The following is a 17,740-nucleotide window of genomic DNA, read 5'->3' as shown; positions in this document are numbered from 1 at the left end:
GTTACCAGTTTAAAAAAAAATCACGTTTATAATTTATGACTTGAACTTGTATATACCTCTGGGTAAGCCACAGCTTTGAAAAAAGCTGCAAAAACAAGTTTTCTAAATCAGATGCACTTTCTTCAGCCAATTTTTCAGACACAATTAATGCATAATTAGAACTGCTCACCCCAAGAATCTGTTTTCACAATAGGCTAATTAATACCTTTTTTTTTTTAACTGATCCTGTTAGAAAATTAGATGTCAGACCCTTTCCCATCACCTTACGAGGCAAGGATTCTTAAATGGAGGTATCCATACCCCCAAGGCTTAGGGATATGGGTACCTAATGACGTATGTGGCTCAATCTTTGAACAATTAAACAATTTTTGTGGACTATCACCATTAACAATACGGATTGAGATGTTTTGTTCCTAGTTACCCATATGTTAAGCAAAACCAAGCTACTGACATATTTTGAAGTCATACTGGTATCTAATAAAATTGGTGGTAATGATTTTACTAGTATGGCAAAGGGTACATGGGAACATACTGGGCAATTCATGGGGGGGGTCTGTAATCATTAAAATGTTAAGAACCCCTGATCTAAGGAATCCAGTGTTTTAAAAATTTAATTTAAAACATTTTTATGCCGCTATTCTGGCACTCTTAAAATCTAAAAACCTCTGAATCCAACTGTCTTTTTATCTTGTAGGAATGCAACAAGTGATCCTGGCATTTGTGACTGTGTAGTAGAGGCAGAAGTTACAAGGGGTCAACTGAGGGATGATGTCATATTGAACATATATTTGAGATGGGTATGTACACAACGGCCAAAATTGTGGAAACTTTTTAGAATAGTTGCATTTATCGTACTTTATTTAAATTTGTTACATTAGAATTTATACAATTATCACTGCATCACATTTTTTAAAGGGACCAATTCAAGGATTTTTCTACAAAAGCAAGGAAATGCTTAGGACAGGACACATAGCTGTTGTGCAAGCGCAAAACAGCTCACTCTGCGCATGATGTATTCAGGGAATGGCTTTTCCAGGTATATTGATAGCTTATTTTATTTAGAAAAAGATATGAATATTGTTTTTAACAAAATGGAAAGTCCAAGGCAGCTTACAAAATATATCAATGCAAAATAAATCATACAGCAATTAAAGTTACTAAACAAAACAAGAAAGTCAGAACTGCAAAAACAACAATCAAGAGCCAATACAAAACCCCACACCTCCGTTACTAAAACAAGAATTTACACAGCTCGCTTATAGCCCAATCCTATGCATGCCTCCTCAGAAGTAAGTCACATTGTACTCTATGGGACTTGCTCCCAGGTAAGTATGGATAGGATTGGGCGGTTAGTTGGTTACTGCCAACTGTACCTCCAATGACAGCACCTGCAACAGTGCCTCCCTTGATGACCGCATGGGACAGGCAGATTCATATTCATACTTGGTCCTTCTAGTATTTAGATTCCAAACCTTTAAGGGCTTCTAAGGTCATCACTAGCACTCTGTGATGTCCCCAAACACATACAGTCAGCCAATGAAGATGGCAGAACGGGGATGCAACATAATCAAGACCCCAATACCAGTCAATACCCTGATGGCTGCATTATAGACTACCTGCAATTTCTGAACAATATGGTTTAAAACCAGATTACTTCCAATGATCAAAATGTGTCTCGTTTTATCACTGCTTCTAGAATGAGAGATCGAGGGCCCAATCCTATCCAACTTTCCAGTACCGGTGCAACCGCAATGCAGTGCTGAGGTAAGGGAACAAGTGTTCCCATACCCTGAGGAGGCCTCTGTGACTGCCTCCCCACAAAAGGATGCAGTGCATGCCCCACTGGCACAGCTGCACAGGCACTGGAAAATTGGATAGGATTGGGCCCCAAGTTATTCAGTACTACTTTAATTTTGGCTACAATATTGTTTCAATATACAATCCACGGCATCGCTTATAAATGTGTGAATATGTTCTACTGACATAAAGACTTAGCAATGCAATGTGTGAAAATATTAGGTTTCACTCTTAGCAGATTTACTTACATTCCAAAGCGCAATGTTCCAGAGACATATGTCTGCCAGTGGGCGCAGTAAAACATAAACGTCCCCGCAAAACAGCAAAAGAACATCCAGTCAGGATTTGACCCCAGCTGTACAGCAATACACGTTCCTAAGACCACGAAAACTGCAGACAAAAATCAAGTAAGTTAAGCAGATGACAGGTTTCAAGACAGAAATATGGATTAGTGTTCATTAGTTCATTATGACTATTCAACAGCACACTTAAGGCAAATCTGCAAATGAAACCAGGAGCTTTTCTGTTGGGAATATTCAATGATTGGATTCAGAAAGGATTTGAAACTATATTTTTATATATGACAACTGCGACAAGAATGTTGTTGTTCAGTCATTAAGCAGTGTCCGACTTTGTGACCCCATGGACCACAGCACACCAGGCCCCCTGTCTAACACTAACTCCAAGAGTTTGTCCAAATTCATGTTCATTGCCTCCGTGACACTATCTAACCATCTCATCCTCTGCCGTCCCCTTCTCCTTTTGCCTTCAATTTTTCCCAGCAACAGGGTCTTTCCTAAAGAGTCCTCCCTTCTCATTAGATGACCAAAGTATTTAAGCTTCAGCTTCAGCACCTGTCCTTCTAATGAACAGTCAGCGTTGAATATTGGCAAGAATATTGGAAGGTTCCAGAGATACCTTCAGTTGGGTAAAGATATTAGACTTAGCTGAAATGCACAAACTTACTATTTTTCTTAAAGACAAGTCAGTAAAGACTTTTATGTACAACTGGAAACCATTCATGGACTTCTTGCATATGAAGGAAAAAATGGGTCTAGTGAATTACGGATTCAGGGCCCAATCCTATCCAACTTTCCAGAAACGGCGGAGCCGCAATGCAGCCTCAAGGTAAATGTTCCCATGCCTTGAGGAGGCCTCTGTGAGTGCCTCTCAACATAGGAAGAAGTGCATACCCCTTCTAGGCACAACAACACCGACACTGGAAAACTGAATAGGATTGGGCCCTCAATTAGTAGGTAATTGATATAATGATAATTTTTTTGTTTTTGTTGAAAATGTATCTTAGAAATAACCAACAGATTACTTAATATATGATAGCTAGTAAGTTATACGACTTTGCAGAAGAACAAAGAAATGTTTAGAACTCCACACTTGGCACACAGCTTTTAATATCTGCTTTCATTTTTATTTCTACTTCTAATTTTCTGAGTTTGTATTTGTTAATTTTTGATGGTTTAAAATAAAACTTAAAAAAACTATTCAACAGCATACTGTATGAAATTGGTGCTCTCACTTACTGCTCTGCATTTTTGATGCATGCTGGTAAGTATGTCAAGATTCAGAATGAATGCATACTGTAGTGTAAGATATATGCATAATGTATTACAGGAAACAAACATCAACAACCAAATAAAACTCAGTAGGATTGCCAGGTTTTCTGTTTTAGCAGAGTTCACACTGTTACATAGCTGTCATGGGAGTGAGTTTAGAACTTCATATCATTTTAAAGATGAACATAAAATGTAAACCAAGTCCAAAACAAACTACTATAATTTATTAATATTTCATATTTATTGGGTATTCCTATAGCTTTGCTATAGTTTTATTTCAATCACTTTGCTACAGCAAACAAAGCTTGCTACTGTGGCGCTACACTGATATTATTACAATTATCATACTATAAATGAAGAAGAGTGGAATCTTGGCTTCTATTAAAAAAACATGTTCCTTTCATGTTTCCAGTTCCACTCTACTTCTCCTAATCCTATAGAAAGGATTAGGTGAAATTGACAGGACCAAAGGATTGGTGAAATTGACAGGACCAAATTTTAAGTAGCTTTAAGAAACTGGTTTAAACAATTTCACGCTAATATAAAGGAAAATCTTTAAAATAATATTCTGAATGTGCACAAGAACAAAAAAGATTTTAAGAAAATACTCTTGAAACACTGCTGTGGAACAAAAACAAACACTGAAATTAGGGACAAAAAAGCCCAAACACTCCAGCAGATAAGGAACAGTTTACAAGGTAAAACCTCAGTGTCATGGATATGTACGTTAGGCCTTGGTTAGCATGTGAAGTCTGAACCAAATAAGTCAGTAACAGAGAAGTGGCTAGCAGTTCCTAGCTGCAAGAATGTGAGTAAACAAAACAAAAAGATTGTTGTCTCTCCTCTGCTGGCCAGAAAGGACAGACAACAAGAATTACAACCCATTCGAATGTTAGCACCTCTGCAGACAGAAAGGCGCCTTATCAAGCTGATGAAGTGCAGCTGTGGATCTCCAATTGGGAGGGGTAAGAACTAGGAGGGCTAGCAACCAGACCCACTCCGTGAAGGTTCTGTCCTCAAAAGTTTCTGATTGGACAGTTTAAATAAGTATGAAGTCACCTCAGCACTATTAGCATAAGAAGTATAATAATGAGTGCCCCATGGGGTGTTCATGCTCTTTCTTGGGCAGAGGTTTGGGTGCACATCCTGCACGCTAGGAGCGCCATTGTCCAACATGGGCATCTGGCCTCACAGGAGCTAAGAGATCTACAAGAGTAACTGACCCAGGTGAGAGATAGGTATTAAACCAGCAATGTGTGGTGTGGGGGTGGAAGATGAGCCAGAACAACCCCGCTGGAGTTCTTTGAAAAGAGAAGTCGCCACTGCCATGGACATGATCATGCAAGCACAACCTTGCATGGAGTAAATCCAACTGAACCCAATGCGGCTTACTTCCAAGTAGGAATGAATAGGATTGCCCTGCAAGTATTTGGAACCCTTTGGCCCTGTTCTTTGTATCCTTTGCATCATTCTAACTGCAGAGAAATCTGTGTGTTGGACAGGGACCTAAACACATATGCAACTTCAAACCAAGGTGTAGTTCTAAATTTTCAACTGGATGATTCTAAGTACAGATTACATTTATGGAAAGATTTTTCAGTATATTTTACTTTTATTTTACTTAGTAGGGAAATGTTTAGTGCTGTTTGAATAAGAGATCATTTAGTCCTATCCTACATTTACTAATCTTTTGCTCTTAGTAACTTTTATTTTGTACTTAATGCCTGGTTTAGAGTAGAGCCGAGTCTAACTTTTTAATGTTAAAATCTGAGTGTTTGAGAGAGATCCTTTTGTCAAACAGCTGAATCATATAAAAATTGAAAGCATTTGCATGTTTTGCATTCAGATCCTGGGTACTAATCACAGATCAGACTAAGGGCGCACTCCTAACCCCTTATGTCTGTGCTTTCCATCACTTACATAAGGGCAATGCAGCTCTGAGGTAAGGGAACAAACATTCCCTTGCTTTGAGGAGGCCTCTGTGAGTGACACCCAACTGCAGGAAGCAGCACATGCCCCATTGGCACTGCTATGCCACTGCTGGAAAGCACTGACATAAGGGGTTAGGATTGCGCCCTAGGTTGTACAACCCACCCTAAAAAGCTGGTTTTTAAGGCTCTATAAACTGCAGTTCTTGCGCTAGCCCATAGGGCACAGCTTGGGGAAGGTCCTGGAGCTATGCAGTGCTGGAGCTTCTGACCACTACCCTCCAGTAGTGTCTAGGGCAGGGGTCGGCAACCTGCGGCTCTAGAGCCGCATGCGGCTTTCAGCTGTCTGCTGCGGCTCCTCCCGGTGAAAGTGGCAAACGGGGTAACAGGAGGCACCTGTGTTGGGAGGTCAGGCTGCTTCCCTCCGCCCCCTGAGCTCACTGCTCTTCTCTCCCTTCACCCCCACCTGCCCCACATTGGTTTCCCTTTTCAATTTTGCCCGCTCTGCAGGCTTAAGCTCCCTGTTTTTCCCTTCCCCAACTCTCCAGCAGGACGCCCTCCTCCTCAGCCATTGCAAGCCCTTGCAGCCTGCCTTTCCCTGAGCAGGTCCCCACTCAGTACAAGGAGAGGCTTTTCCTCCACGGCTGAGATATCCTGTGTGTCTACTCAGTTGTAAGCCCCATTACAGGGGATGAAGCTTACTCCCAGGAAAGGGTGCCTTGAGCAGCCTGCTCAAGGACAAGCGTAAGGATGGGTGAGTGGGAGCCTGCGCAGGTCTGTTCGAGAGCAAGCCCCGATGTAGTCCCTGGGCTACTCCCAGGAAGGTGTGGAGGGCTGTAGCCTCAGTCCCCTCCTGTGCAGGTCTACTCACAAGTAAGCCCCGATGTAGTCAGTGGGGATTCCTCCCAGGAAGGTGTGGAGGGCTGCAGCCTCAGCCCTCTCCTATGCAGGTCTACTCACAAGTAGTCAGTGAGGCTTCCTCCCAGGAAAGTGTGGAGAGGGCTGCAACCTGAGAGCTCCAACCAACTTGTCTGCTCAGAAGTCCCACTGTAGTCAATGGGGCTTACTCCCAGGAAAGTGTGGAGAGGACTGCAGCCTGAAAGCGCCAACCAACCTGTCTGCTCAGAAGTCCCATTGTAGTCAATGGGGCTTACTCCCAGGATAGTATGGAGAGGGTTGCAGCCTGAGAGAGGGAGGGCAGGCAGGCAGGGTAGAAGCTGGCCTGTGGCTGCCCCCCCTCCCCGCTCCGGCTTCTTCTCTTCCCCACCTCTGGAGTCTGTGTCCTTTTTTCCTTCCAGCAGGGTGCCTCTGGAAGGTGGGGGGAGTTCTTTAGTATCCATGTAAGATAAGCAGATGTCATAACCACCATATGTATTGGAATCCTGGAAGATCTGGTGAGGAGGTAGAAGTGGTGTCACCAGTAGCCCATTTAAGGGTAAGGCCTGGGCACCCAGTAGAGTGTGCTGCTCAGCTGCAGCCATTTGAAGGCAATAGGGCCCTCAGGGATATAAGTAGCACCTGAAGCAGGAAGGGGGGTGTGGGTTGGAGAAGGAGTGCAGGTTGGAGAGGAGACTGACTTGGATACTCTGATTAATTTGACTGACTTACTTTGGAATCTGACCTTGGACTGTGACTAGGCTTATTGACTTTGGACTCTGCCCTGGATACTCTGACTGACTTGTGACTAAGGGACTGCTGGAGACACTGGAGTTTGGTGTGTGACTGCTGTGCCCAAGACCTGCTGAGGACCAAGAGTCTGCTGTAGTGGCGGGAGGCAGGAGAGAGGACCTCGGCAGGTTGAACAGTCAAGCTACCCTGGAGGTGGGGTCCAGCAGGAGTGCAGGGCAGAACCAGGGTCATTTGTTGGGGGAAAGAAGGGGAGCTAATTTGCTTAAAGTGGGCATAATTCTCCAGGCAGAGAATGGCCTTGGAATCAGGCAAAACACCATAGAGGACCAGGCGTCTGGAAACACAGAACAAGAATGTATGACAAAACTAACTAAAAGCTACAAGAGGGGGCTACATTATAAAAATGGGGCCTATAAGAGCATAAAGGTAAAAAAAAAGCAACTATATATGCAGTGTTTTCTTCATTTTAGGTGTCAAAAGGGTTTTGTGGCTCCTGAGGTTTTTTTCCCTCCAGAAAATGGGTCCAAATGGCTCTTTGAGTGTTTAAGGTTGCTGCCCCCTGGTCTAGGGCACCTATGAGAAGGAGATGAAATTTCAATGGGACAGTTAAAAGTACTCTGAGAAATTGTGATGTTTTTCAACACAAACAAAAGTGAAAATGAACCTAAACCAATCATTTTGGATCAATTCTACTTTAAAGGACTGTGTCACAGCTCAACAATTCTGAGATAGATTCTAAATCTAAACACTAGAATGCGCGTGCCAAGTATTCCATGTTATAAAAATCCACTTAAATGACATTTTAAATATGAATATTAATCAAATTTTGATTCTGTATAAAACATTCTACCAAAGCTTTGAGTGTGTAATTACAGTGTAAGATTTTTCATTCTGCTACAGCACCAAAGGGCTTGTCATTTTGCTTTCCAGTTTAATATTCATAATATCCTCCACACTGTAAATGACTCCCCCACCATTATCTCTTTGTAATATATAATGCAATACCTGTGGACAGCGAATCACATCCATGGTCAAAAAGTTCACCCAAAGGGCTACTACTATTGGTTCTTCTTGCTTGCTTTCCATCTATGGCATCCAAAGACTGGTATATGAAAAGCCCACAAGCACATGCAATATATGCCCAAGGAGGTGCCTAAGAGAGAAAGCAAGAGCACACATATGAACTATAATGAAATTTAGTCAATTTCTACCAACCTTTCCCCTCCCCAAAAAGGAGGGGAGAACAAAGTGGCTTACAAAACAAGAAATACAATGTAAAACCAGACACATTCTCATAAACTACAAGCCCTCTGTTATTCTTCATTATCTGTAAAAGATACCGATAAGTGAGGGTATTTGTTATCTAGTGTCTGTGTGTATCTGCACACATCAATGAAGCAAATATATCAAATCAAGGTTAAACAAACTACAAAAGCTTGTTTTGTAAATCGCCAATCTTAAGAATGTTCCATGTAATTAAGGGCCCAATCCTATTGGCCTCTACGCCAGTAGTACGCTTGTACCGCAGGCTCTGGGTGTCACCCTCAGAATAAGTGGTGCCAGCTGGGAGACCTGTGCTGCACCATTGCTGCTGCTGCTGGAGCCCCAGCTGCCAGAGGAGAGAAGGTAAGTGCCTGTAGGGGCGTGGCAGGAGGATATGGGGAAGGCATTCCTGGGAGGAAGAGGGTGGAACAGAATGAGAGATCAGCCCAGGAGAGGGGTGGGAACAGGCGGTGGCCTCCTCCACCATATCCTATCCTCTGTGTCAGGCTTGGAAGCCTGACGTGAACCTTCTCAAGTCTGCGCCAGTGATTTACATGGCATAGTCTCAAGAAGCTCCATTGCGAAGGCTGGGGCTTTACTCGGGGTAAGAGGACAAATGTCCACTTTCCCTGAGAAGACCTCTGGCAGCTTCCACAGGATACATCAGCATCGGGAAGTTTAAGATTGGGCTGTTAGTCCTGCTGTTTTCATGTGCAAGTGAGTTTGCACAGGATTGCAACCATAATGAACCGTCAAGACTGGGATGCTACATTATTATTTGGAAATTTCCCCTTTGCACAGTTCCTGCAATAGCATTTTTAAAAATCTAGCACAGTGTTAAATTGCCATGCTCCTGAGAAGTCTTAATTTTGACAACCACATGATAAAATCCCCACTAAATACTTGGTCTCTGGATTCTCTATTCTATCATTTAACTAGTAACTATTTAGTAGAGTGTCTATTCTGTGGCATATCAGATTCTAATGCTGGTAAGTAATACTTCAGAAACAGGAAGTGGGGCAGGGAAGGGGTTTATAAAACTTTACATGTAATAACAATCCTTTAACACAGTGCATAACTGTGATAGAAGTGGACATTATGGTTCCAAGCATAACAAATAAACTATCTGAGCAATCTAAATATATAAAAAGGAAAGGTTGTTGTTTTTTTGGGGGGGGGGGGAGAAAGGAGACAGTCTTCAAAGCCAGCATTTGGTCAAGTCTCAAACAAATCTAACAGCTCAATCCTAGGCATGTCTACTCAGAAGCAAGTTCAATTAAATTCAATGGAACTTACTCCGAATTACACGTGTATAGGATTGTAACCTTAGTATTTCATAACATCTCTAATACTGTCAATTTTATGGAAATATTGGATCCTTGTATTTGATTCCTCACAGTCTTCGTCATAAATCACAACCCATTCTTAAAATATTTTATAGCTACCTATAAAGATGTTTTTAAGAGGATTATAATGAAAAGGTGGAATTTTTCCATAAATATGAATAAGAGAACAATTTGATGTTCTGTAGAGAAACTGGTCCCAGTTTTCTAGTTTATGACAAACACATACAGTATATACCCTTTTTATATATGGCAACAGCCCATCTGTCATACCAAGCAAACCATAACAGGTGCAAGACCAAACTACAGAAGCAATATTATGCAATAAGAAAGAGAGATAAACTTGATGAAGCTGGACACGTATCTTGATAGCTATAAATCTAATAATTTCTTCAGGTGACATGCAATCACAATCCTTTGTGAAAGCATTGCACAGTATTTTTAAATATAGAATCATAAAGTACATAATAGGAAGGAAAAACAATTTAAGCTAAAACAACATATCAGTACATTAAAAACCTAGCAATGCTTCCTGTTTCTCTTTGTTTTGCATCTTTAATTAGCTGGTTAGAGCCTACAGCAGGATACAGAGCCTACAGCAACACTTATAAGCCCAAGTAAGCATGGTTGCACTTGTATGAAGGAGAAATCTTCATCTAGATTGGTACTGTTACCTGTATGATCAGCAAAGCCTCCACTTGAAACTAGCATACATAAGTATGTAAATACAAGCCAACTGGGGGACCTCCCAAGCCAAAAGATGGGAAAGAAATCTCCAAACTAAATTAAACTAGCAGAATGAATAAATACCTACTCAGAATTTTCAAGAGAAATTTGGCACTCCTTATCTAGCTTTCCCCTTAACTCACCAGTGCTAAGGAAATACGTACAATTCAGTATGATTTGAAATTAGCAAGTAGGTCTTCCTGATACTCAGCAAGAAGTGTAAAGAAATTAGCTCTTGCCTTGTAGTTTTTCTGCTCCTTCTTCTACAGGTAAGATTCTTTAATGCAAAATTGAATGTGTTTCACTACTCGTGCATTCCGGGACACTCTTCCCTAAGATGTCATCCCCAAATACAACTTCATGGCTGCTATCCTATTTATTTGTGCCTGATTAATGCAAACGTCTTAAAATCCTAACAAAATCCTCTTTCTGTGTCTTATACATCCTGCACACAGAAACAAGCCTGAGGAGTGGGTGTATACAGATAGTTATACAAAAGAGCCGAGGCAGCATTTTAACTGTAACTCAAGATATGTCAACTTGCTCCTCTCATGGTTACTGGTCATACTGATGTTTGCTAAGTACTCTATTACATACTTGTGCTACAGGGGAATACCTAGAATAGTCCATAGCAGAAAAGATAGTCATCTGCATACAATTTAGAACATCGCACAGAACTATGTATTTATACTTGTGAAATGAGTTTGGACAAGAAAACTGTTGCTGCTCCCCACCTTCATGCAACACTTTTCTGAGCAATTTGACATAAATTGATTTCCAAGAAGTGTTTTAAATATGTCAGACAAATGCAAGATTTAAAAATTTTTTACCTCCTAGCCTTCTGATGCTGCATTTTGTTATTTTTATTTTTTGCAAGACTGTTACAAAATACATCTCTCATCCTAGACTGTGATAAGAAGCCAAAGACCACAACTGCTAATAACAGCAGAATTTGACATAATAAGGGCTAGTTTAAGAAGATATTATTGTGAATTTCAATCATTTAAGTTCCACCATACATAGTCAACACTATCAGTCATGCAAACATTAAGGTCGCTAGCATTTCAGATATTGCAACTACCTGGAATTAGAAACAATTGGAACTACAGTGTATCCAGTTATATAGAACAGTGTTTCTCAATCAGTGGTACAGGTACCTCTAGCTGTACTTAAGGTGCTGTCTGGTGGTACTTGTAACAAGACCAGGCACCCAGCAGTGAGACCAGAAATGTGACACAAACAGCGGTAGGAGGCTTGGCTCAGGGGGTAGAGCTCCAAAGCATGCTTTTCCAAACCCAAAAAGCCATCCTATCTGTCCTGAGTCTCTTACTTGTGACGTGCGTCTCAACCCAGAAGTAACTAGTGATGATGTCATCACCAGTTATTTCTGGTGGTACTTCAAACAGGTGGACCATGTAAAGTGGTACAGTGAAAGACAAATGAGAAATACTAATATAGACAGATAACAAAAAAACTTAAGCGTAGTAATGAATAGATATAAATATAAAATAGTATCAAGCAGAGTCATACACAAGATACTGCTGTGCTGTATTATCATTAAAGTACTAGGGAGAAGGAATGGACAGTGCATTCATCAAATACACAAAAGGATACAAGAGTAGGAAAGATTGCCAACATGTTAAAAGAATATATTACAAATTCAAAGTGAAACCAATAAATTGATGAGTTAGAGTTAGCAGAAAAACAAAAAAGAATAATTGAGGGAAAAAGGCAAAAGCACAAGATACAGAGGACAGATGAAGCTGCAGCATCGCTAAACAACAAAATTAACAGGAATCAACTATTTAATCAGGACAACAAAAAGTTAGCAAAATGTTCCTTACTCAGTCTTGAAGAAGGTGTTTCGACTAATACTGCTCTAGTTATTTACTTGATGTATGACAATCAAATGTCTGGAAAAACAGCAAATTATTTTGAATGGAACTAGAAGTTAAGTGCTATAGAAATTCTCCATCCACTTCAAAGAACAAGTTTATTACTGACATATTTTAAATAGAAGGTGGCTCTTTACATGCCAAACAATATTCATTTTTCGAAACCTCAAACAGTAGAGGGTGTGGGAAAAACACACTTGAAAAAGAATCAGAAAGGAAAAAAATAATATATCATTCACTGACAAGATTATAAAGTACATGGAAGCAAATTTAGATTAAATACAGGTGTGCACCACTTAATGACAGGGATACATTCTCCTATCCCTGTTGTTACACGATTAGGTTATTAAGTCAACATTCAGTCCAATCTATTGCCTTTGTTGTGTAAACAGACACTCCCTGCCAGACACTAGGTGGCTGCACAGGCTACTGGAGATAGATTGCCTCTTCTTTGCATTAAGAGCCTCTCTGTTGTGTAAACTGACACTCTGCTGCAGGCTATGGGAGACACAATTGCCTCATTAAGAGCATTTTGATTGCGCTTTGACCACCATCATATACATGGTCTGTTGTTAAGTGAATGGTTGTTAAGCGGAGTGTGCCTGTATTTGGAATACTGTCAGCTAACCTACTGAACAAACTACTTTGTTAAGTTGTGGAATTCCTATTCTCAAACAGGTTTCTATAATAGGGAAGTTTGAACCCTGAGGGCAAGGGAGATGAATATCTAATTACCTTTCCAGTTCTTAAAAATAATTTTTAAAGTGCTAGCTAAGCGACATATCTTCAGCATTAATGCCTCTTTCACATGTGAGTTTGCAACCAGAAATCCCACTTAATAGCCAGTAAGCACTATGCGAGCACAGGAAGAAAAGCTAGTATCTCAACAGAAACAAGTTTCACTCACAGGGAATGGACAGCCCAATCCTAACCTTCCTGGCCACATGACCTCCACTGTATCCAGAGCAGGTAAGAAGGAGGCCGGAGGTCTCCTTGACAATAAGGGGATATTTCTCCCCTTCCGCAGCTTGCCTCATGGAGCTACCTGGATCTGTGCCAGCTATTTAGCTGGCACAAGTCCAATGAGCCTCATGGAGGGCTTCCAGGTCCAGGCTTCTGGTTCCAGGATAAGATATGGCAGGAACCTCCTCCACTGATTCCATCCCACTTCTGAACCAGTTCCACCCCCTGCTCCGCCCTCCCCCCCAAGGTTATACTTTCCCCCTTACCCTGAGTAACACCTCAGCCACCTCATAGAGCTACTAGGATCTGTGCCAGTTAATGCACAGATGCAAATGTGAGCAGCCCGTGTAAGGCTGCTTGGCCAGGAATGGGGGTTAGGACATGGTACAGGCTGCTGCAGCAGGTCCCACCCACCCCTGGGCCTGATCTGCCTCCTCGACCCTGTCCCCAAACACCCCCTCCCTGCCCATGACTCATTCCTGCCGCCCTCTCCCACTTCCTGGGAGAGCCAATTCCCACTTACCCAGTTCAAGTGGTGCAGGGATGGAATTCAACAGAAGTAGACCGGCACACATCCTTGCACCACTGCGGCCTGCTCTCAAGTCACCAAAAACATGCATGATGGCACATTTGTAAAACTTGGGAGCCTGCTGTGCTGGTGTATGGTAAGTATAGGATTCCACTGAGTCATTAAAGGAAGTACAACTTCATTCCCAAAGAAACCAACAGAGATCTTTGCTTACCTGCTCTGTAGCTGTGGGACAGTAAAACACTAATATTATGGTTGTACAGATGTTTATTATCAGTCCAACTATTGTAATCAGATTAGGGGCAATCCAAGCTGGTACTCTTCTAACTAACCATTCCCAATAACCTTGCATTAGTGGTTCAAGCAGGGATCGTCCAGCACTCTGATATTTGTGTTCTTCTAACCGTTTTAGCTGATGCTTTGACAAAGGTGGCGTAGGCAACTGAATCAACTTGCTTAGTGAACATCCGGCAGAAGAAACATGACCATAGCGCACAGGGGATTCCAAATGCAATTCCCCACATCGTTTCTTCACAGGTCGATTCCCACTCATGGATTGGTTAGCTTTGGAGTTTATATCCAAAAGAATTGCTGTAAAATATGTCGATATCGTTGCTTGTCTGGAACATAAAGTATAGGAAAAAGAACATTGTCTTTAATAGTCACTGTGATGTTGTATTAGAAGTGTGTTATCTGAAAGTTCAAGCTACCTCAACCACCAAGCAGAGATTTATAAGGACAGAACATGAGGGTCCAACTACTGAACATGTAACAATTAACTTCAGCTGCAGCTGCTGCAATTCTTTCCTTTTTCAACAAATGAGTCAAGAATAGCAAATTAATTTGCAGTTCCATTGGTTGTACCCTTAGAAAGCTAGTCATGACTCAGCACCACTGAAATTAATTATGACTAACTGAAACCCGAATTAATTTCAAGGGGAAGTAGGAATCCAAACTGTCTAGGATTACAACCCATTGAAAATGCATGCTACAGAAATTCTCCATCCACTTCAAGGAAAATTTTTGTATTATCAACTTAAAACGAAAGACAGTAATGAATCCTAAACATTTGCTAACTAATTTTCAGAATTAGCCAACATGCCCTTTTTAGATGCTTATGTGTTTATGCTATACTGTATATATAACTATGCTATAATTTTATTCATTTATGAAAAAAGTATGATGAAGTATCATATGTTCTTAAGATTTAATGTTCATGTCAGTGCTTTACATTGACACGAGTCTTGCCATGGCCAAAAAATAAGTTTGAGTGAATTTCTGCATTGATTCAAGAATGCTAAGCTCCTTACTTAGCATCTAGAACAGTGTTTCTCAACCTGTGGTACTCATACCATTGCTGGGACTTGAGGTGATGTCCAGCGTTACTCGCAGAATATCCAGACCCCTGCCGCCTGGCAGCGAGACAAGCAACGTGGTATAAGCAAGAATAAGCAGTGGTAGGAGGCTCAGCTTGGCCGGCAGAGCTCCAGTGTGCACTTTTCATGTGCTTGAAAAGGCTCTTCTGTCCACCCTAAGCCTCTTACTTTTGTTTGTCACATTGCATCTGGCTTCCCAGGCCAGAGGTAACTGGTGATGACATCATCACCAATTACTTCCGGTGGTACTTCTGATAAATGGGCCATGCGAAGTGGTACAGCAGGGGACAAACGTTGAGAAAACTGATCTAGAATGTTCCGGATGTTGAAAATTGAATTTGTGCTTTTATAAGATGTTTCAAGTGCAAAAGCAAGTCTGTTATAAATGCAAAAGAATATACTGCCCAACAGAATCCCGTCCAAGCCATTTGCTTTAAACCCTTTAATCCACAATCCCAAAGTAAGCAAAGACTAATAGCATCTGGTCACATTACTTCTTACCCATACTGCTTCCCATCCCCCCTCTCCCTTTGTTGTCTTTCCCATGATGTAAAAATTTAGACTCAGGGCAGAGACATCTTTTTTAACCTTATTCTGCAAAGCACCATGTACACTGATGGTGGATTATTAATTCCAAAACCTGCCTGCAGTTTGCAGTATGAAATGAGTTAATATGGGCCTGATACACTGAATTAGTGAATAGGGACAGCACCTAGCTAGGGGTTGTTTGAAATGCTGCTCTTGAACGCAGCAATGTGATGTTGATTCTTTGTAAGAAGTAAGGCAAGTACAAAGTCTTTCACACTGCCTGTACCAGGCTATCGTGCTCCTCTCTTAATCGGAGTGGGGAAAACATTTGAACAAAGACTTGCTAGAAACCATTCTTGTCACAGTTATGAGTAAAACTCATAGCATCTCCTAGTCACAGCAACAAGCACATTCAAAAAAATCTCAACATAATTCATGGATACCAAACAACAGTCAGAAACTATCCAAAGGTAATTATGGAACAGAAGAATAGTTAGCTTCTATTTAATCAGTTATTTGATAAGAATGAAGGTGCCAACTTCTCCAAAATGAAGCCTGTGCTTCAGGGAATGTACACCACTATTTTGTTATTTTTTTGCTGGTATTGCATGCAAACGACAATTAGTACATTATAAGAAGTCATTTCCGAGATAGCTATTCAAACTGATGGATTCAAACAAGGCAAGATAAATTGATAACACACACATAAAATTTAAGCCCCTTAGATAATACTAAGTGAATCCAATTACTACTATTTTGGCACATATTCCAGGCTTCTTTTTTTTTTTTTTAATTTCCCAGTTTAAAAATGTTGAGGTTTTATAGCAATCCTGAGGAATCTTCAGTAGGAGAAAAACAAAAGCCTACCAGACTCTTGCAGATTAATTTATTGCTTAATTTATTATTAAGTGAGCAGATCAAAATCACTCCCTAAAAACAACAGCCGCCACAAACTGAACGATTGCAAAAGAAAAGTACAACACAAGACCTGGCACAATGTCAGGTGCAGCAACCATCACGACACCAGTATGAGTGCAGGTGACTGGGGGCCCAAATCCTATCCAATTTTCCAGGGCCAGTGCAGCCGTGCCATTGGGGCATATGCTGCCACCCTGCAATGGGGAGGCAGTCACAGAGGCCTCCTCAAGGTAAGGGAATGCTTGTTTCCTTACCTTGGGGCTGCACTGTGGCTGCACCAGTATTGGAAAGTTGGATAGGACTGGGCCCTGGGAACACAGAAAGCACGCTAGGGAAGAGCAAGGAGGGGGAAAAAAACTCCTAAATCTGATCTTGAGAGGGAGAAGCCCACTATACTATTCTTGGGCAAGAGCAGCAAAGGATCCCAGGACAGAGTACTAAACTGGGAGGGCCATGACCCATAGACAGGGTGACCAGATGTCATAAGTGCAAAAGAGTACAAGACACTCCAAAATGTAGGACATCCAAGAAAAATGAAGGATGTGACAAAAATAAATTCTAAAAACACTCTTATATTGATTTCATGTGGTCAATTTAAACACTACATTACTTATTAAATTTAAAACTATATTACATTTAATTTATTACATATAATTTATTAATTAAAATAGTGGTTCTCAAACTTTTAGCACCAGGTCCCACTTTTTAGAATGTGAATCTGTCAGGACCCACCAGAATTGATGTCATGACCAGAAGTGACATCATCAAGCAGGAAAATTTTTAACATTCTTGGGGTGCAATCCTAACCCCTTATGCCAGTGCTTTCCAGCACTGGCATAGTGGTACCAATAAGACATGTGTTGCATCCTGCAGTTGAATGTCACTCACAGAGGCCTCCTCAAAGTAAGGGAATATTTGTTCCTTTACCTCGGAGCTTCATTGCCCTTATGTCAGTGCTGGAAAGCACTAACATAAGGGGTTAGGATTGCGCCCTCAGGACCCGATCCTATCCAACTTTCCGGCACCGGTGCCGGTGCAGCTACCATGCAGCTCCAAGGTAAGGGAGCAAATGTTCCCCTAACTTGAGGAGGTCTCTGTGACTGCTTCTCCACCACAGGATGCAGTGCAAGCCCCAATGGCAGAACTGCACCAGCACTGGAAAACTGGATAGGATTGGGCCCTTAGGCTGCAATCCTACCCGCACTTACTTAGGAATAAGTACCACTGACTATATTGTTAAAAGCATATACAGAATAGCCTGTTCAAAGTACAGA

The 17,740-nt window shown here is 41.3% G+C and overlaps 1 protein-coding gene across 3 annotated transcripts in view; it reads right to left on the bottom strand.

Moving 5' to 3' along the window:
• The window catches only part of CEPT1 (choline/ethanolamine phosphotransferase 1), a 34,313-nt gene that overhangs the window by 14,736 nt on the left and 1,837 nt on the right, over positions 1-17,740 (bottom strand). For all 3 annotated transcript variants that reach the window (XM_066624984.1, XM_066624982.1, XM_066624983.1), the window contains exons 2-4: positions 13,859-14,264; positions 7,931-8,078; positions 2,046-2,187 (exon numbers count right to left, since the gene is read on the bottom strand). In XM_066624984.1, the coding sequence (XP_066481081.1) occupies positions 2,046-2,187; positions 7,931-8,078; positions 13,859-14,197 (629 nt within the window). In that variant the 5' untranslated portion in view covers positions 14,198-14,264. The remainder of the gene's footprint in view (positions 1-2,045; positions 2,188-7,930; positions 8,079-13,858; positions 14,265-17,740) is intronic.

Source organism: Tiliqua scincoides, chromosome 4 (genome assembly GCF_035046505.1).
Source record: "Tiliqua scincoides isolate rTilSci1 chromosome 4, rTilSci1.hap2, whole genome shotgun sequence".
NCBI classification, from domain to species: Eukaryota; Metazoa; Chordata; class Lepidosauria; order Squamata; family Scincidae; genus Tiliqua; species Tiliqua scincoides.
This window is presented reverse-complemented; position numbering and strand designations above follow the sequence as displayed.